Below are 19,567 nucleotides of genomic sequence, written 5' to 3'. Positions count from 1 at the left end.
TGCTCAATAAAGACCACAAGGAAAAAAAAGTGAAAGACAAAAACAAAGAACAAGGGCAACAAATAGAAAATAGTAACAAATATGGTAGATGTTAATTCAACTGTATATTATTACTTTCAATGTCAGTCCAAATGCACCGAACTATATATTATCTATAAGAAATCCACTTTAGATATAAAGACATACATATAGATCAACAGTAAAGGGATGGCAAAAGATATAAATGTTAACACTAATTTTTTGGTGTGCAATGGCCTGATATCTCACTGCAACCTCTGCCTTCCAGGTTCAAGTGATTCTCCCTCAGCCTCCCGAGTAGCTGGGATTACAGGCATTTGTCGTCATGCCTGGGTAATTTATTTATTTTTTCTATTTTTGTACAGATGGGATTTCACCGTGTTGGCCAGGCTGGTCTTGAACTCCTGACCTCAGGTGATCATTCTGCCTTGCCCTTCTAAAGTGCTGGGATTACAGGCATGAGCCACCGTGCCCGGCCAACACTCATTTTGAAAAATGGAAGTGGTGATATTAATTTTAGACAGAGTCGACTTTACATCAAGGAAAGTTACCAGAGATGACTATTACGTAATAAAGAGGTCAATACTCCAAGAAGATGTAACAATCCTTAAATGTACTTTTGCTAACAAAGTATCAGAATTCCAAAGTAAAAACTGATAAACTTCAAGGAGAAATAATTAACCCACTATTATAGTTGGAGACGTTAACACCCCTTTATCAGAAATGGACCAATTCAGTAGCCAGAAAAGCAGTAAGGACAAAATTGAAATCGGCATCCTCAGTCAACTGTATATAACTGAAGTTTATAGACTATTTCCTCCAACAGCAGCAGAATACACAACATTCACCAAGACATACCATGTTGTGGTCCATTAAACACACCTTAACACATTTAAAAGAATAGGAATCAAACAAGTATGTTCTCAACCACAGTAAAGTAGAAATCAATAATGGACGACTGGAAAATATATTAGGATATTAAACAGTACACTTATACATAATACGTTGTTCAAGGAAGAAACCTGAAGATTTCTTTGAATTTTTGAAGTAAATGAAAATGAAAACTTGTTAAAATTTGTGAGCTGCAGTGACAGTAATGTTTATAGGGAAATTTATAGATTTAAATGCATACGTTAAAAATAAGATCTAAAATCAATCAGCTTCCACCTTCGAAAACTAGAAAAAGAACATCCAATTAAATTCTAAGCAGGAGACAAATAATGAAAGAGCAGAAATCAATACATTGAAAACAGAATATCAGTAGAGAAAAATCAATGAAACCAAAAGCTGGTTCTTTGAGAGAAAATCTGTAAGCCTCTAACAAGAAAAAGAAATACAGCAGATAAATTACCAATATCAGAAATGAAATAAGGGACATAACTACAGATCCCATGGACATTAAAAGGATAATAAAAATTATGAATAACTCTATGGCCACAAATTTGATAACGTGGATGAAATGAACCAATTTCTTTAAAGACAGAATTTGCCAAAATTTGAACAGGAAGAAACGATCTGTATGGGCCTGTATCTGTTAAATTGAATCAGTGGTTAATAACCTTTCAAAACAGGAAGTGCCAGGCCCAGATGGGTTCACTGGTGAATTCTACCAAATATCTAAGAAGAAATTATACCAATTATCTACAATCTCTTTCAGAACATAGAAGCTGAGGAATACTTCTTAACTCATTCTATAGAGCCAGCATCATTTTAATATCAAATACCATTTTAATAACAAAATATTACAAGAAAACTACAGAACATCTCTCATGAACATAGATGCAGTAATCTTCAATAAAATATTAGCAAATCTAGCAAAAATTGTGCACTAAAACCACATGGAATTTCACGTATCCAAAGCCGGTTTAACATTGAAAAGCCAATTAACGTAATTCATCACATTAATGGGTCAAAGACTAACAGATGCCTCATCTAAGAAGATATAGAGATGGCAAATCGACGTATGAGATGATGCTTCACATCACGTGTCATAGAGAAATGCAGATGAAAGCAACAGTAAGATATCACTACACCAGAATCCAGAACACTATCAACACCAAAGCCTGTGAAGATGTGGAGCTGTGGGAATTCTCTCTCATTCATGGCGGGTCTTAATAAAAATAGAACAGCCTTTAGGAAGACAGATTGGTGGTTTCTTACAAAACTAACTATACTCTTACCATATGATAAAGCAATTACACTCCTTGGTATTTGCTCAAAGCAGTTGAAAACTTATGTCTACACACAAAAGCCTGCAAGTAGATATTTAGAGCAGCCTTATTCATAGTTGTCAAAACTTGGAAGCAACCAAAATGCCCCTCAGTAGGTGAATGTATAAGTGAGCTGTGGTACATCCAGACAATGGGATATTATTTGAGGCTGAAAATAAATGAGCTATCCATAAAAAGACACGGAGGAAACTTAAAGGGCATATTGCTAAGTGAAAGAAGCAATCTGAAAAGGTTGTTGTATGATTCCAGCTTTACAACATCCTGGAAAAGGCAAGACTACGGAGACTGTAAGAAGATCAGTTGTTGCCAGGGGGAGGCAGGGATGAATAGGCAGAGCAGGAGAGTTTTTAGTATCATGTGATCTCTGTATGATACTGTAATAGTGGATACATGTTATGCATTTGTCCAGAGCCATATATTGTACAACACCAAGAATGAACCCTGATGTGAATGATGGAGTTGGAGTGGTAATGATGTTTCACTGTAGAAGTATCAGTTGTGACAAATGTACCAGTCTGGTAGGCAATGTCCATGATAGGAGACGCTGTGCATATATAGGGTATACATGAGACATCACTATGAAGCTGGAAAATATGACACTGAGATGAAATGGCGCTGATGGGCTTAACAGGTTGGAGAAGGAAGATGAAGTCTGTGGGCTCGAAGGGAGATGAAAAGGAATTAACCAAAGTGAAGCCCAGAGAAACAAAATGAAAGGAAAGCCAACAGAACCTCAAGCTCCTGTGATACGTCAATATACTTGTAATACAAGAAGGAAAAGAGAGAGAAGAGCAAGAACCTTTGAAAAAAGGAGTCAAAATTTTCTCAGATTGATGTCAAACACCTGTGTCCGGCCCCGAGAAGTTCAGTGAACTCCAAGCAGAACAAGTATAACAAGAAGCACATCCGAGTTCATGATAGCCAAAGTACTGAAATCCCAAGATTAAGAGGAGATCCTGAAAGGACTCAGAAGGAAAAGTCACGTTACATACCAGAGAAGCATTTCAAAAACGCGTGACTTCTGTGAAGATACAGTGGAGACCAGAAGACCATGGAAAGACATTTTTTTAAAGCACTAAAAGCAGGAGAAAGGCCTGTCAACTCATATCCAGGGAAAATCTCCTTTATAAACAGGGGTGAAACAACACATTCCCAAATATGAAAGCTAAGAGAATGTGTTATCAGCAGAACTACACTATAAACGTGCTAAAGAATGTACTTGGCTGATTGCAAAGGATATCAGATGAAAGGTTAGCTCTACAGAAAAGAACCCTAGAAATCATAACAGTGCACTCTAAATTTTCTAGAATATAAAATCATAGAATATTTTACTCTGATTTTATGGTTTTTGGTTTTTTTATGATCTTATAATTTTATGATATAAAATCATACAATGTACACACTTCTCTATGCCTCCTTTACCTGTTTTGAAGTCCTTGCTGTACCATGCACCAGTAGTTTATTTCTTATTATTTATTTATATTCTATTTGATAGATATGACACATTCTGTTTATTCATTTACCAGTTGGTTATTCATTGTTTCCATATTCAGCTGCCATTGACATTAATGTACATATCTTTGTGTATGCATATAATTTCTTTTATCTTAAGTGGATGCCAAGTAGCATGATTGAGTCTTATTGTAAGTTTAGGTTTAGCTTTTTAAAAACTGCCAAATTATTTACAAAATAACTGCACCATTTCACATTTCCACCAGCAGCATATGCTCATCCCAGTTTCTCCACATCATCACCACCAATAATTACTGTTATTTTTATTTTTGTCATTCTAATTGATGTGGAATGGTATATCATTGTGTATTTACTTTGCAACAATGAATGATGCTAAGCATTTTTAATGTGCTTATTAGCTTTTAATGTGCTAATTCCTATTCATAGCCATTTGTATATATTGGTAAAATGTTCAGATTTTTTGCTCATGTTGTAAATGGGTTGGTTGTCATCTTATGGGTTACAGGTGCCTTATGCAATCTGAATATAAGAGTTTTACAGATGTAACGTTTCTCAGTGAAAGAACAAACTACTATGTAGCAGACAGAACAAAGCCTTTCCCCCAAGATACCCAGGTCCTATTCCCCAGAACTTATGAACCTGTTGTCTGAAGTGGTTAAAAGGCATTTTGCAGCTGATTAATTTAAGATCTTGAGATGGGACCATTATCCTGGTTTAAGTAGGTAGACCCACTGTAATCAAGAAGGTCCTTAAAAGAGAAAAGAACTGGAGACTGGATTGATGCACTTTAAAGATGAAGAGGGGCCATGAGTCAGGGACACAGGTGGCCTCTAAAAGTTGGGAAAGGTAAAGAAATGGATTCTCCTTTGAAGCCTCCAGAAGGAACGTAGTTCTGCTGACACTTAGATTTTACACTTCTGACTTCTTCATCAATAGGATAATAGATTTGTCTTGTTATAAGCCACTAAGATCAAGGTAATTTGTTACATTAGTTATAGGGAGATAATCATCTTTTAAAACTTACTAGTTTTCTATTTTAATGAAGTCCATTTCACTAATTTTCATGGGTTGTGTCTTTGGGAGTTTTAGAAGTGTCACGGTCTTACTGTTCTTTCACTTAGGTCTGTGATCCATTTGGAGTTAATTTTTGTGTGTGCAGTAAAGATCTAAGTCGGATTTTTGTTTTCGTTTGGTTTGGGGGATTCTTTCCCCCACGGTTTTTCTTTTTGGTCTGTGGGTACCCAGTTGCCACTGCAACATTTGTTGAAAAAACAAACTACCTTTCTTTTACTGAATTGTCTTGAGACCTTTGTCAAAAATAAATTAATCATAAATATAAGGCTTTATTTCTGAGTTTAATTCTGTTCCTTTGATGTATACATCTATTTTTGTGCTAATACCACTGCCTTAATAACTATGACTTTATGTAAAGTTTTGAAATCAGATAGTGAAGTCTTCCAACATTGTTTCCCTTTTTCAAATTTATTTTGGCTATTGTAGGTCCTTTGTATTTCCAGATAAAATTGAGAATAAGCTTTCCATTTCACACACAGCCTTCTGGGATTTTATTAGGCAGTGCCTTGAATTAATGGAACAGTTTTGGAAGAATTGTCTTGATAATGCTGCGTTTTCGAATTCACGATCATGAATCTGCCTCCATTTATTTAGTTTCCATTTATTTGGATCTTTAATGTCTCTCCGTAATGTTTTATAGTTGTCATTGTACACATTTTGCACCTTTTTGTTAGAAGTTCAGCTGAATGTCTTCTGCTTTTGATGCTATTGTGAATGGAACGATTTTCTTAATTTTATTTTCAGGTTTTTTATTGCTAGTATATGTATATCTTTATCTTGTGTCCTATGATCCCATCAAACTTTGTTTTAGTAATTTTTGGTGTACTTCTTGCCATTTTCTACATGCCAAAGTCAGGTCATCTATGAATAAAGACACTTTTATTCCTTTCTAATCTGGATGTCTTTATTACTAAACTTGTTAATTTATTTCACCAGCTAGAACCTGCCAGATAATGTTGAATAAAAGTGGCAAGAGGGGACATCTTTGTCTTGTTCTCCATCTTAGGGAAAACGCATTCTATTGTTTACCATTAAATACAATGTTAGCTGTGGCTTTTCATGAATGTACTTTAACAGGTTGAGGAAATTGCCTTCTATTCATGGTTTGTTGAGTTTCGTTCTCTTGAATTTGTCAGTACTTTTCTATGTCTCCTAAGGTTAACACGCGGTTCTACTCCGTAATTCTTTACCGCGTATGACATTAATTCAGTTTTGAATGTTAAATCAACCTGACTTCCTGTCCCCATGGTGTGTAATTCTAGTCACCACTGGTCATGCTGTATCATCCATTTCATATGCTGCTTGCTTGGTTTGCTGCTATTCTGTCGAGTGTCTATATCACATTATTCTGCAGGTTTCTTGGAAAAGGTAGGTGGGAGTGAGGAATGAAAGATTGGAAAGGGTTTTGAGAAGACGTTCTGGGGAGATGGTTGTGCTCCAAATGGACACCTGGTTGTGTACCTTTCTCAAAAGTCTCAAGGCTGTGTCAGTTTTACTTTTACTTTTATATAAATTGTGTAAGTTTTCTTAAAAGGCAGGGTCGGCCAGGCGCAGTGGCTCATGCCTGTAATCCCAGCACTTTGGGAGGCCAAGGCAGGCAGATCATGAGGTCACGAGGTCAGGAGATCGAGACCAGCCTGGCCAATATGGTGAAACCCCGTTTCTGCTAAAAATACAAGAATGAGCCAGGCATGGTGGCACTTGCCTATAATCTCAGCTACTTGGGAGGCTGAGGCAAGAGAATCACTTGAGCCGGGGAGTGACAGGTTACTGTGAGCAGAGATCACACCACTGCACCCCACCCTGGGCAACAGAGCAAGACTCTGTCTCAAAAGAAAAAAAAGCAAGATGATAGAGAATTTTCAGGCTCCTAATATTATTGCTTGTCTAACAAGTAAACTTTTTAAAAAATTCCCAAACAGCGTAAGTCATGTGACAGTGGTAATAAGTGTGAATATTGTTTGCCCTTACTGTCTTTTAAGAAGCAAACCAGTGTCTTAAGATTATTTGCTGTGACTCCTTCTCTCACCCAATGATCTGGAGCTGCTCACCTGAGCCAGCGCCTCCCATCACTCACTTGTAGGTAGGATTCTGAGTGTCATTCTTACGTTGAAGTTTAACAAATACAGCAGCAATTTATTCCCAAAAACCTTGGTGCTGCATGAAAAGTTATTAAATGAAAAATGTTCTCGCGAATTATAGTGAAAAAAGGGATGTATTTTCTCATAATCCAAGATATCCAATTTGTACAGATAGAAAAATCAATAATGACAATGTATAAGAAACGAATAGTGTAAAGGTGAATAGATTTGAGTGCAAAATGTAACATGAGGGTTTGTTGTGTACCCCAGAGGAAAACGGGGAGGTGGAGGGGCCGCTCTATGTGAGGCACATTCTGCTTTCCCTCCTGTTACCATCATCAGCGTCTTGATCCTTAGAGAGCTGCATGGGTATCGAACACACCGATGTAGAAATAAATCAGCTGCATGGGTATCTAACACACTGACATAGAAAGAAATCAGTTGTATGGGTAACTAACACACAGACGCAGAAATCACCTGCATGGGTATCTAACACACCGATATAGAAATAAATCAGCTCTATGGGTAACTAACACACAGATGCAAAAATCACCTGCAAGGGTATCTAACACACACACCAACCTAGAAATAAATCAGAGCCCAGAAGAGCATCTCAGGACTAACCGGGGCTAAACATAGTCACACTGAGACTCCTGAGAGCTGCACAGGCCCTCCGCCTCCCCTTGCCCTCTCACTTTCTGACTGACACAAGAAAACACTTGGTTTCTTCCCAAACTGCTGTGTAGAGGAAATGTGTCAGTGCATCTTTGAGATGACAGTATCAAACATCTTATAGCATGTTTGTATAAGGTGCTTTGGAAGCAAAATTCATTATGCTAAAATAAATGGTTCATTATCTGAAAAGTGGTTTAAATTCTCAAGAGTGTCTACGGCAAAAAGTCATTAAACAACTGTTCAGACTTGCGTGAAGTAAATCTGTGTTGCAGGGACTGAGATTGTAGTGCCTGTTTTTGCTGCAACATATAGCAAATTTCCTTTCTTCTTACACAGATACCTCTTATGGCTCAGAAGATGAAGGCTCAGTGCAGGTGGACTCCCAGGGCGCCCCGACCTCCAGCCAGGGCAGCATCAAAGTGGAGCACTGGATCAGTCAGGCCATCCACGGCTCCACCACGTCCACCACCTCCTCGTCCTCCACGCAGAGCGGGGGCAGCAGAGCTGCCCACAGGCTAGCGGATGTCATGGCCCAGACCCCCATGGGTGAGCACGCTTCACAGTGTCTTTCTGTGCCTGTTGTCTAAACCCCTTTGTGTGTGCACGTTTTCCTCTGTTTGTATCTTGGCTGTGGAATCCCTTAGTGGAAAGAGCGCAGAGCCCCTCTGGCCCCTGGGGTGCTTTGGTTGGATTGTTTCTGGAAGCTGCTGTACTGCTTTTCTCATGCCCAGGTTCCTCCCACAGCTGGAATTCCAGGGGCCTTGTTACTGGGGAATCCCGCAGCCATATCCGAATTCCAGGGGCCTTCTGTTTATAAGTCCTTTCGTGTTCCTGGGGAATCCTGCAGCCATATCCGCTTCTATCTTTTCTTCTCACTTATGCTCCTGCGTGAAACCTTAACAGTCCCAGTCAACAGGACAGGGTTTTAAAGTGTGCTCCTCCTGACCACGGGAGTCATTTAAGGAAACGAGGGCTTTAAGCACGGCCGCTTTACGCTGCTGTCTGCCACAGGTGTTCAGATTTCTTGGGCGTGGCGCACTGTTTTGTGTAGGTTCTATGACAAGGGAGATCCTCTGTATTAGAAAAAGAGCAAAGTTAGGATCACTGCCCTACAACGTTTGAAGATGCCGTGGAAAAGGAGTGAAGTGAGAATTACTAGAGCTAGAGTCGACACGTGGGGGAGCCACGATGAGCCTCGCGTCGCTCTGCCTTTGAATGGTTCAGGAGAAAATGTTTTCCATCAAGTATGGGACTTGGGTTGAATAGGTTTTGGTGTGTGTCTCTATTAAAGCAGTAACCGGAGATGACTGTGTACCACGTCGCCGATAACGGAGCATGAGCCGCAGGCTCAGACCCTCCCGGCACCAGCTACCACAGGAAAGCCTGATCTCTGCAAAACCCTCAGTGGGAAGCAGGTGGACGTCATGTGTGATCAGATAGCCGACAGACACCCCAGAACCCCAGAATGTTCACTTCTAGATCACTGACTCCTTCACACCCAGAGGTGTTTGGGATTGACTTGGGTCCCAGCCCCTTCGGTGCTCACTGACACTGAAAGCGTCAACTGTTTTCTGTCTGGAACAGGAGTTTGCTGTCAGGAGAGCTGGGTCTGTCTCACTTTTCCCAATAACTGCTGCTGGGATCTTGAAGTCCCTTCTGCTTTAGGCTTGAGTGAGGGAAAAAAAATTGAAAACAATAATTTTTCTCTCTCAACTGTTGTGAGTATAAAGGAGAAAACAGAAATACTCTTTAAAAGTTTGCAAAGTAGTACTCAAATGCAAAGCAGTGTTAAACTTCAGTTTGACACAGTTTCAGGAACATGTACACTCGTTTATGTGAATTAATAACCCTACCTGAAATCACAGCAGGCTAAACATTGAACAGAAATGTGTGACTGCTACGTATTTTTCCATAATAAAATTCCATGTGTATATTGGATTGCAGGATAGTGGCCAAGGCTCTGCCAGACGTGAACGGGGAGGCCAGACACCGCCTCTGCCACTTGGTGGAAGCATTTGTATCCTCGGATTTTATTCAATTTTAAGAAAGTGCACAGAATCTTACCAAGGAAAACACATATTTTTGAATAAATGGATCACTGCACTTGGGCCTCCCTTTGTGGGTTTACCCTTTCAATACTGGAGGAAGTTTTAGTACAAAGAATTAATTTATCCAAACTATGAGGGGCTCCTAACTCATGTACGTCAGGGCTCAGTGTGACCCAAATGTAACTCTCGGGTGATCGCGTTCCGGTAATTTCTAATTGGGCACAAAGATAATCCTCCTAGACTATCTGGAAATTTTCTATAAGTTTGGGAGTTTTTTGGAAAAGCTGTGACAAAATAATGAAACTTGAAGAGCAGAAATATTTTGTGTGGCAAAAGAAGAGAAGTAAAAAGTCAGATGTGCATTTGACCTTCTGAGATAATCAGAAGCCTGTGAATGAGAACTTAGCATCTGTGATCATGTGTGCGTGAGTGTTCTAAGGAGTCCAGGCACAACATAGTCACACTGGCCAACCCCCCCGCCCCAATCCTACATGGTCATAGCCATTACTGTTCCCATTTGATGAAGAAACTGAGGCACGGAGAGCTTTAGGGACATCCCCAAATCCCCAGAAGTTTTCAGAGCTGGGTTTCCATTTCCAGGCCCTGGGCTCCAAAGCGCGAGTAAAGCCCTGGGCTGTGTGGACGGTGGCCGACAGGAAACGGGACCCTTCCATGAACACACACACGCTTCCTGGCGCCCTGCCATTGCCGGTCTAACGTTATTCTAGTTAAAATACCGCTGACGTGGCTCCTGTTAGGAAATTGAGGTTTCACCGAACTCTACTCCATTTTCGGCAACATGAGTTATGCTGGGGTCCCCCTTTGTGCCAGATGTTTGTGGCAGACGTGGCTGAGATCGGCTTTGGCTTCTCACGGCACCCCCAGGGTGAGCGTCTGCGCTCCCGTCTCTTCCTGAGCTATGGCTTGCTCAACCTGCAGAGCAAACGCCACAACCACCAGAAACACTCATGATGTGCTTCTTTACAGATAATCATTCTGCACCTCCTGACGTAACCACGTACACCTCAGAGCACTCCATACAGATGGAGCGACCACAGGGTTCCACGGGGTCCCGGACAGCGCCCAAGTACTGCAACGCCGAGCTCATGGAGACCGGGGATGGTATGTCCCAAAGCAGAGATGCGTTTTTTTCTGGGAAACGGTTTGTGCTGATGTCCCGTTCTGTGCCCGTGACTGGGTGTGTTTCTTCCTGGGGTGCAATCTGCTGCCATTTTATCTGCTGAATAACGAACAGTGGTTCAGCAACTGAGAAATTCTTGTTCAGGTGTTAAGACCGTGAACAGTCACTTAGAAGGGCAAGATGAAGTTAAATGTACAACAGAATTACTGTTAGATGGGCCGATATGTTGCTTTAGACTTCGGAGGAAAGAGGGTCTTTTTATCCATGTTGGACAGAGATGTCAGCGACTTGGTAACAGGCTGCGGCCCAGGGCTGCTTCTTCCTTCCTGTGGCCTGGTCTTGGTATGTTCTGATTACAGCGGCGGTTTGTATCACCTAGCCGCTGTTCTATTTAAGTCTTAGTCCTTCCCCGGGGTCATAAGAGTCAGTGTAGAACCTAGCAGTGAATGAAATACAATGCCCCCGTGTGAAGCCTCATCGAGCAGCCTTGGAATGGCGTAATCTTGTAGTGCACGGGACTCGCAGGCGGACAAGGCGGCCTATCCGAGCCCCAACAGGTAGACACGGAGGACTATCGGAGCCGCAACAGGCACAGTGGCCAGGGAGGACAGCGCGGTTTTGTGGATCCACAGGACACTGTGGCGTCCAAGCACGTGCTCCCAGAGGAGAGGACCCTGTGGGAGCTGATGCTGGGAGCTGGCTGAGATTCCAGCGAATAAGACTCCCTGTGACATGCACAGCTGCCATCTGCGCTGCAGCTCCTGATGCCAAGATGGTCGTGCGATAAATGCACAAAGCGCATCTCCAGCAAAAAGCCGCCGAGTGTCCACATCCAGGATATCCACCACGGTGGCTTTTTGGTGTTAATACGATGAATGTGAGCAGCAGGTGGTCTGTGTTGAGTGTGACTGTGCCACTGCAGTTTTATTCTCATGTCTTGATGAGCATTGAACGGTTCCTGACGAGGGTAGATAAGGATGCTGTGACCTGAGACTCTGCAGTATTGTAGCTTGAGGAACCAAGGAGTTTTTCTGTCTTGCAAAGCCGTCAGGGAGGATGTTCCAGGCTGGTGACTGCTCCATGAGGTATTCAGAGATCCAGGTTCCTTTCAGACCGCTGCTCTGTGTTCCCACGGACACGGCTGTCCTTGCTGTGGTTGGGACTGGGTGATTGCCACGCTGGCAGGGGTAGGCTTAAGGTGAGAGTGGCTAGGATTTACCTAATCTACATAATGACAGGGAGCCTGGGAGTAAAGTGTAGCCATGGCCTGGAGGATGGATGATGGATGTTGGTGAACGACTGTCTGCACTCACCTCAGCTGGCCGAGGGATGGGAAGGACGACTGATGATGTCGTTCAATGGTACCTGGTTCTTTCAGATTTGACTTCCTTATGGATTTTCTGCTGTAAAGAGGAGAGAGCCTGTGGTTCTAGGCCAAGCATCTCACTCATCTCATAACATCTTGTATCCCTTAGCCAACATTTTTGTCAAGTTTCAGAAGTCCTATCAAACTGGCAAGCATTTCTCAGTTTGGTTTAACCATTGGATTTTATATCTGTGTCTGCATCTCTATTTTACATCTATGTGGTTATTTGACACTCTAGTACATTTGTAATAGGTTCTATTTGGTGGAAGTTACTCTCAACAAACCTTGCTGCTACTTGAATTTTCAAGGTTGCAAGTAGAAAGGAGAGAATAAAAACCACATCTTCTCTAATTTTAAAATGTGTTGTTCCTCAAATCACACCAGAAGTACAAATATTACAAATTATAAAAGCAGTCAGAATCAAGGTTAAGAGATTTCTGGGTGATTCTGGCTAATCAGCAGTATTTGCTGAGGTGTGTGCAGCAGAGCAACATGCCAAGAAGCCCGGGACGGGGAAGAGTTGGGAGGCCAGGCTGTGACTTCAGAGGTGCTGTTGCCTCAGGAAGAGGAGCTAGATGCAGAGAGGATAAATGACCACAGGTGTGACCACCGCCGTCCTTGCCGCGGTACGGGGGCCTTTGTATGGGGCCCTTTGTGAGCTGAGTTATGAACCAGATGAAGGCTGTGCAGGCGTGTGAGAATCCAGGCCAGACTCGACGGGTGGAGGCTTGGCAGAGGTGAGGGGCCAGACAGCCTCGCTAAATGTGCAGTGGCTCACTGCAGACAGTGCCCATCAGTCGCCGGACAGACCGGCTTGAACTTCAGCCCCCATGGCAGCTGCCTTTACCTGTCTGCCTCCACCTTCTGAGGCCTATAGGCGTCGCAAATGTGTGGTTTTTAAACAGATTTGGATGAGTTGTTTTCTGCACAACACACTTTGACAGACGGAGGCTGGTTCTCCACAGTGGCCCCAGGGACTTGGCAGGGACTGGTGGGACAGAGCCTCAGAGCACAGCACCAGCTCCCTGGGAGAAGACGGTGCCCGTGGGACGGAAGAAAGAAGAGGCACACAGTGCTGAGGCGTGAACTCTAGTTTGCTCTTAGACATGACACACATGCCTTCTGGAAGTTTGCATGAAGCACTGCTAAAGCCACCAGTGCGGATAGGTCCTTAGATCAGGAGACCCAGAACACAGTTGTATTTGAAATCCTTCACATGCTGCAGTCTCTTCAAAGAGGACTACAAGTCATCTCTAATAATGTTGTAAAATTAATTTTTTATTAAGTGCCATGGCTTTTTTTTTTTTTTTTGTGGGGTAGGGCCGGTGTGTGACAGTAAAACAACAGACGCAGTGACACAGCTGGTGGGTGTTGGCTCTGGGCCCCAGTTGGGCAGTTGTATGAAAAGAAACCGAAAAGTCTCTACAGTGGTATGAACCGAAACACCTGGATTATGTGTTTTCATGTATTTGACATAAATGCACACATTTGTACGCTAAACGCACATTTTTCTATATGTAATAAAATTCACACCTTTAAATAGTTAACACATATTTTATTTTAGGACCTCCCCCACGATGTGAGGACTAATAGCCACCCCCTCTCCCCCCCGAATATTAAGAGCCACATCGCAGGGCGGTGAGGCACCCCTCGCGAGGTGGGGACTAATCGCCACCCCCTCTCCCCCTCTGGCTATTAGGAGTCACCTCGCAGGGGGGTGAGGCACCCCCACAAGGTGGGGACTAATAGCCACCCCTTCTCCTCCCGCTGGCTATTAGGGGCCATGGTGGACTCACAGTCTGTTTATGATATTGTGAGTAATATCATCTCCCTCTCTGGAAATTATGAACTCTCACAGATGGGTGTATACCCTCAGTGTGTACACCGTCAGAGGGTGTACACCCGTCTGTATTGGGAGTAATATCCTCTTCCTCCCTGAATGTTAAGAAGAATATCCCAGGACTGTTTGTACTCCCTGCATTATTGGGTGTCATATCTTCCTCTCCCACGTGGAAATTAGAAACAATATCACTCGGGGCATGTACACCTTCTGTAATATTTAAAGTAATATCATCCCCTTCCCTCCAGGATCATGGGAACAATATCCCTGGGGAGTGTACACTTTCTGCCATATATGTCATAATATCATCCCTCCCGCCTTGAAACATTATGAAGGACCATCTCACACGGGGTGTACAACCCTTGGTGCGATATTGGGAATGCAATTATTCTCTTTTCCCCCGGCATATTTGGAAAAATATCAGAGTGAGTGTACCCCTCCTGCCATATGAGGATTACTATCCTCTTCTTCCTTTCTGGATATTAGAAAGAAGATCACACGTGGGTTTGCACTTTCTTCGATATCTGGAGTCATGTCATCCTCTCTTGTTTTGAATGGCAAGAACAGTGCCTTGTGGGGGATGTACACACCCTGTCATATTGGGAGTAATATTACACTCTCCCCTCCTTGATAATTAGGAACAACATCCCATGCTCTCTGTCCCTGGATATTAAGAACAACATCACAGGTAGGTGTACACCCCCTGTGGTATTAGGAGTAATATGATTAATTATTAAACATCCATGATCGATATTAACAATTATCAATGATACTATTAATAGGATACTGTTATGGATAATTATTTTAAATATATGATTATGCATGCTTAAAATAATTGCTAATATTGTTATTTTATTACCAGCATCACTTAATATTGATTTAAGTAACAATTGCTGATATTATTATTTTATTAGTAGTGATATTACTACTGATTATTAATGCTACTCGTTAACATTTTTAACTATTTTACTATCTTTATTGTGATTATTAATGTCGATGATTACTCTTAATTTTTCTTATATTTATTAATATTAATAATTAATAGACTTGTTCCTGATATCCAGCGGGGAGAGGATGATATCACTCCCAATATCGAAGAAAGTGTACACCCCACTATGATGTTATTCCTAACAGCCAGGGGGTAGAGGATGACATTATTGAAACTATGGCAGTGGGTGTACATCCCTTCAGTCGTCTTGTTCCTTATATCCTGGGTGGGAGAGGATGATACAACTCCCAATATCGAAGGGGGCGTAGACCTCCCCCGTGATATTGTCCCTAACATCCAAAGGTGGAGAGGATGATATTTCTTCTGATTTTACAGGGGGTGTACACCACCCCTATGATATGGTTCCTAATATCCAGGGGGCGAGAGGATGATATTAGTCTCCATATTGCAGGAGGTGTACACTCCCTAGTGATATTGTTCCTAATATCCAGGGAGGGAGAGGACGATATCACTCCCAGTATCGCAGGGCGTGTACACCTCCTTGTGATATGGTTCCCTATATCCTGGGAGGGAGACGATGATACTAGTGGCAAAATCGCAGAGGGTGTACACACCCACTGTGATATTGTTCCAAATATCCAGAGGGAGAGAAAATGATATGACTCCCAATATCACAGGGGGTGTACATCCTCCTGTGATATTGTTTCTTATATTCAGGGGGAGAGGATGATATTACTCCCAATATCGCAGGGGTTGTACACACCTCCTGCGATATTGTTCCTAATATCCCGAAGGGGAGAGCATATTACTCTCAATATGGCAGTGGGTGGTACACCTCCATTGTAATATTGTTCTTAATATCCATGATGGGAGAGGATATGACTCCCAATATCGCAAGAAATGTACGGCCGCCTGTGATAGAGTTCCTAACATCTAGGTGGGGAGAGGATGATATTACTGCCCATATCGCAAGAGTTGTAAAACCCCTTCGATATTTTGCATACAGTCCTGAGGGGAGAGGATATTATTCCCGATAGCGAAGAAGGTATACACCCCCCTGTGACACTATGCTTAATATCCGCATTGGGAGACGATGACATTACACCCGATATCACAGGGGATGTACACCCACCCTGGGATATTGTTCCTTATATTGAGAGGGGGAGAAGATGCTATTGCTCCCAGTGACGCAGGGGCTGTGGCTGTACACCCCTCCTGTGATATTGTTCTTAATATCCTAGGGAAGAGAGGATGGTACTACACCCAATATCTCATGGGCTGTACGGTGTCCGCTCAGAGATGTGTGGGGCTCTCTTACACAAGTAACTCCTTCTCTAACTTTAGCCACATGCTGGTCATCCAGGGGCCTCCTAAAATCCAGGAGTATAAAAACAAGTGGAATTTCTGAGAACCAAAGATGGCGCATGGCTCTGGTTGGGCTGCCACAGGCAGTTTTGTGAAAAGACAGAGATGTATTTCTCATAGTCCTGGAGTCTGGAGGTCCAAGGTCAAGGTGGGTTCAGGACTGGCTCCTCCTAAGGCATCTCTCCTTGACTGTCAGATGGCATCTTCTCTTGTGTCCTCGTGCGGTTGTCCCTCAATAGATGTCTGTGTCCTGATCTCTTCTTACAAGGGCATCAGTTCTAATGACTTCGTTACCTTAATCACCTCTTTAAAAGGCCTATCTCCACATACAGACACATTCTGAGGTCCTTGGTTAGGACTACAACCTGGGAATATTGGGGTATGCAATTAAACCTGAAGCAGATGGGGTCTTATAACCTGTGTCACCCAAGCTCATGCCAGAGCCCCATGAGGAAGCCCCAGGTCCCCCCTTTGATATGGTTTAGCTGTGTCCCCACCAAAATCCCGTCTTAAATTCTCATGTGTTGTGGGAGGATGGAAGTGATAATTTGACAGCAGAGAAGACAGTTGCTGCCAGGGAGGGGAGAGGGGACTCCAGACCTCCGAAGGTTGGAGGGTCCCAGGCCCTGGGCAGAGCAGGCAGCCCCACCCCTGTGACACCCCTGAGGATGGCTCAGGAGTCGGAAAAGGTGGAATCATGTAGAGGCTGGTTGGGGAGATAGGAAGTTGTTGAATGAGTTTTTAAATATTTCCATCAAAATTCTTACTGCACCCTTGGTGTTGGTGGGGACCAGTGGCTTCTCCATGTGCCTGGCTTCTTTCTGGCTCTGACTCTGGGAGCCTGGCCTGGCCTAGGGCTGCTGGTTGGATTCATTGCTGGCAGCAGGTAGAAGGTGGAGGAGGGAGAGGAGCTGTCCTCAGTCCTCTCTTACTCATGCCTGTCCACGTTAGCAGCCCCTCCCCAGGCATCCCTTGCCCATAATCTGGGGAGTGCTATTCTCACTTCCCTTGGGCCCTGCCCACCGATCTCCAAAGAATCCCGTCAGTGACTCCTTTTAATCACCTCTTTGCCTGTGACAAAGTCTTCTGGGACCTCCTGACTGATACAAGGGGAAGCCTGGCTATCTGTGCAACTTGTAAAAGTGAAGTGAGTCATTCACACTGGCATGTATCTACAAGTCACACAGCTTTGCAACTGGAGTGACTTTAAGCTCATCTAACCAAACCTTCCATGACAGATGAGGACACCCAGAATCATAGGATAGAAGTGACTTGCTCCCATCTGGGTCCGCCACGCTGAGACTCAAGCGCAGAGTCTAGCAAAGCACACTTCGTCCTCCCTTAGAAGGAAGATCCTACCCGCACGGCTTACCTCCAGCTACCCTAGGTCCCCCCACTCTCCCTTAGAGGGAAGTTCCTGCCAGCATGGCTCACCTCTACCTACTCTAGGTCTCCCCCACCCTCCCTTAGAAGGAAGGTCCTGCCAGTATGGCTCACCTCCACGTACCCTAGGTCTCCCCACCCTCCCTTAGAAGGAAGGTCCTGCCAGCATGGCTCACCTCCACCTACTCTGGGTTTCTCCCACCCTCCCTTAGAAGGAAGGTCTTAGAAGGCAGCACGGTTCACCCTCTCCTAACCTAGGTCTCCCCCACCCTCAGAGGGGAGTCTTTGGGTCAGTCACAAGACTACTCCGGACATCTGTAAGAACAAATGGTTTCCAGCACAGTCCTTTCCTGGGGTCTGCATTTTCCCTCTGGGATGCTTGGAAGTTGAAGGGGTCAGGCAATTCAAGTTCTCCCTGGTATCTCAGGGGCCACTGACACACAGGAAAATGTGCTGCTCTGCTCGCTGTTTGACTTTGATGGATGCAAATTTGTTCTAAATGAGCCTGACATTCATTAGCATGTAAACATATGTTACTGGTGGCGGCTCGCAGGGCCACATGCTGATGGATTTTATGGGCTGCCCCCGCCGGACATCACCAGGCTGCCTGGGTCTGTGCTGCTTCTGGCTGGGTCTGTGCTGCTTCTGGCTAAGGCTCCAGATGTTTTGGTGCACTGTGAAGTAGACATTTTCGCTACAGGGTTATGTTTTTTTCCAAAAAAGAAACACAGACAAATCTGTGAAAAGAACTTGAGTTTATGCGCCGATCTACTGGAAGGAGACTCTTAGAATGTCAGCTGCTCAGTGTCTGCTTTGACTCCCGGGCAGTTCTCTCTGTCCTGTGGCTCAGATTCTATGGGGCTGAATTATACATTTGATTCCAGTTCTGCTCAATATTTCCCCACAAGTAGTGCTGTGGATGCGACTGATGCCTTTAGAGATATCTGCAGCAGGAACAGTGCAGAGAATACAACACGCCATGCTAAAATATTTTGAGCTGAAAGCAATTAAGAAGCGCTCTGGCCTTCCCTCTAGTTTCTGAAAAGCACACAACATAATCATATTATACAAAGACAAAAGTGCCCTTTCTCCCCTCTCTGCCAGAAAGGACGCAGGTCAATCTCTGTAGACAACTTCAGACCCTTATTCAGGAAACAGCACCAGAGGAATTTACACAAAAATCTATCATTTATTGGCCTTCCCACAATTTGTTGCCCCCAATGACCCAAAGTCCTTTTACTTTGTCTTGGCACTTCTAGAAACATTTATTATCCTTGTTGAAGATGTTATATAAAAGAAAGGTCTGAGCTGTCTCTTTGAGATTCCCTCATTCCCTGTGTATCTCCCATGTATATATGAAATATACATGCTAATAAGCCTCCGCTTGCTTTTTTGGGGGTTCATCTGTCTTTTGTTATAGGAACCCCAACCAATGAAGCTAAGATGGGTGGAAGAAAAGATTACATTTTTCTCCGCTGTAGTAGCATTATTCTAGCAATAGCATTCTTTTTTTTTTTTTTTTCGTAGATTTCTGTTGAATACACACACACACACACACACACACACAGAGCAATGTAAAAAGAAAGAAGTGTGGGGAGTCCTGATGAAATTTTAAGTCCCAGAGATACCTAAATATGTTGAGAAGTTGTCTTTAAACATTGATTTTTTTCCCACATTTATTCTCATATTTTTGATATTTTTTTCTTCTGAGATACCATTTCTAGATTGTTTTCTCTACATTTCCTTGCAAGTCCGAGAGAGTATGCTGGTTAGTAGTGTGTCCAATGCACCACCTCTGTCCTTGTCAGTAAAGAAATGTAGAAATAGAGAGGGATGTGACAGTCACGCTACACAGAGATGGAAACACAGATATGAGGTAAGTAAAAACACGTGAAAACCCAGCATTTCTGGAACTCTCACCTA

At 43.2% G+C, this 19,567-nt stretch overlaps 1 protein-coding gene across 4 annotated transcripts in view; it reads left to right on the top strand.

The window, feature by feature from the left end:
- LOC139355960 (disco-interacting protein 2 homolog C-like) overlaps positions 1 to 19,567 on the top strand; it is a 35,098-nt gene that overhangs the window by 8,978 nt on the left and 6,553 nt on the right. Inside the window, exons 4-6 of one of the 4 annotated variants that reach the window (XM_071068697.1) lie at positions 7,889 to 8,098; positions 10,588 to 10,722; positions 19,356 to 19,434. In XM_071068697.1, the coding sequence (XP_070924798.1) occupies positions 7,889 to 8,098; positions 10,588 to 10,722; positions 19,356 to 19,417 (407 nt within the window). In that variant the 3' untranslated portion in view covers positions 19,418 to 19,434. Of the gene's footprint in view, positions 1 to 7,888; positions 8,099 to 10,587; positions 12,362 to 14,585; positions 14,798 to 19,355; positions 19,435 to 19,567 lie in introns of those variants that run through there. The other 3 variants (XM_071068696.1, XM_071068698.1, XM_071068695.1) reach the window with 3 other exon arrangements.

The sequence above is a fragment of the Macaca nemestrina genome, chromosome 8 (genome assembly GCF_043159975.1).
Source record: "Macaca nemestrina isolate mMacNem1 chromosome 8, mMacNem.hap1, whole genome shotgun sequence".
Classification (NCBI taxonomy): domain Eukaryota; kingdom Metazoa; phylum Chordata; class Mammalia; order Primates; family Cercopithecidae; genus Macaca; species Macaca nemestrina.
This window is presented reverse-complemented; position numbering and strand designations above follow the sequence as displayed.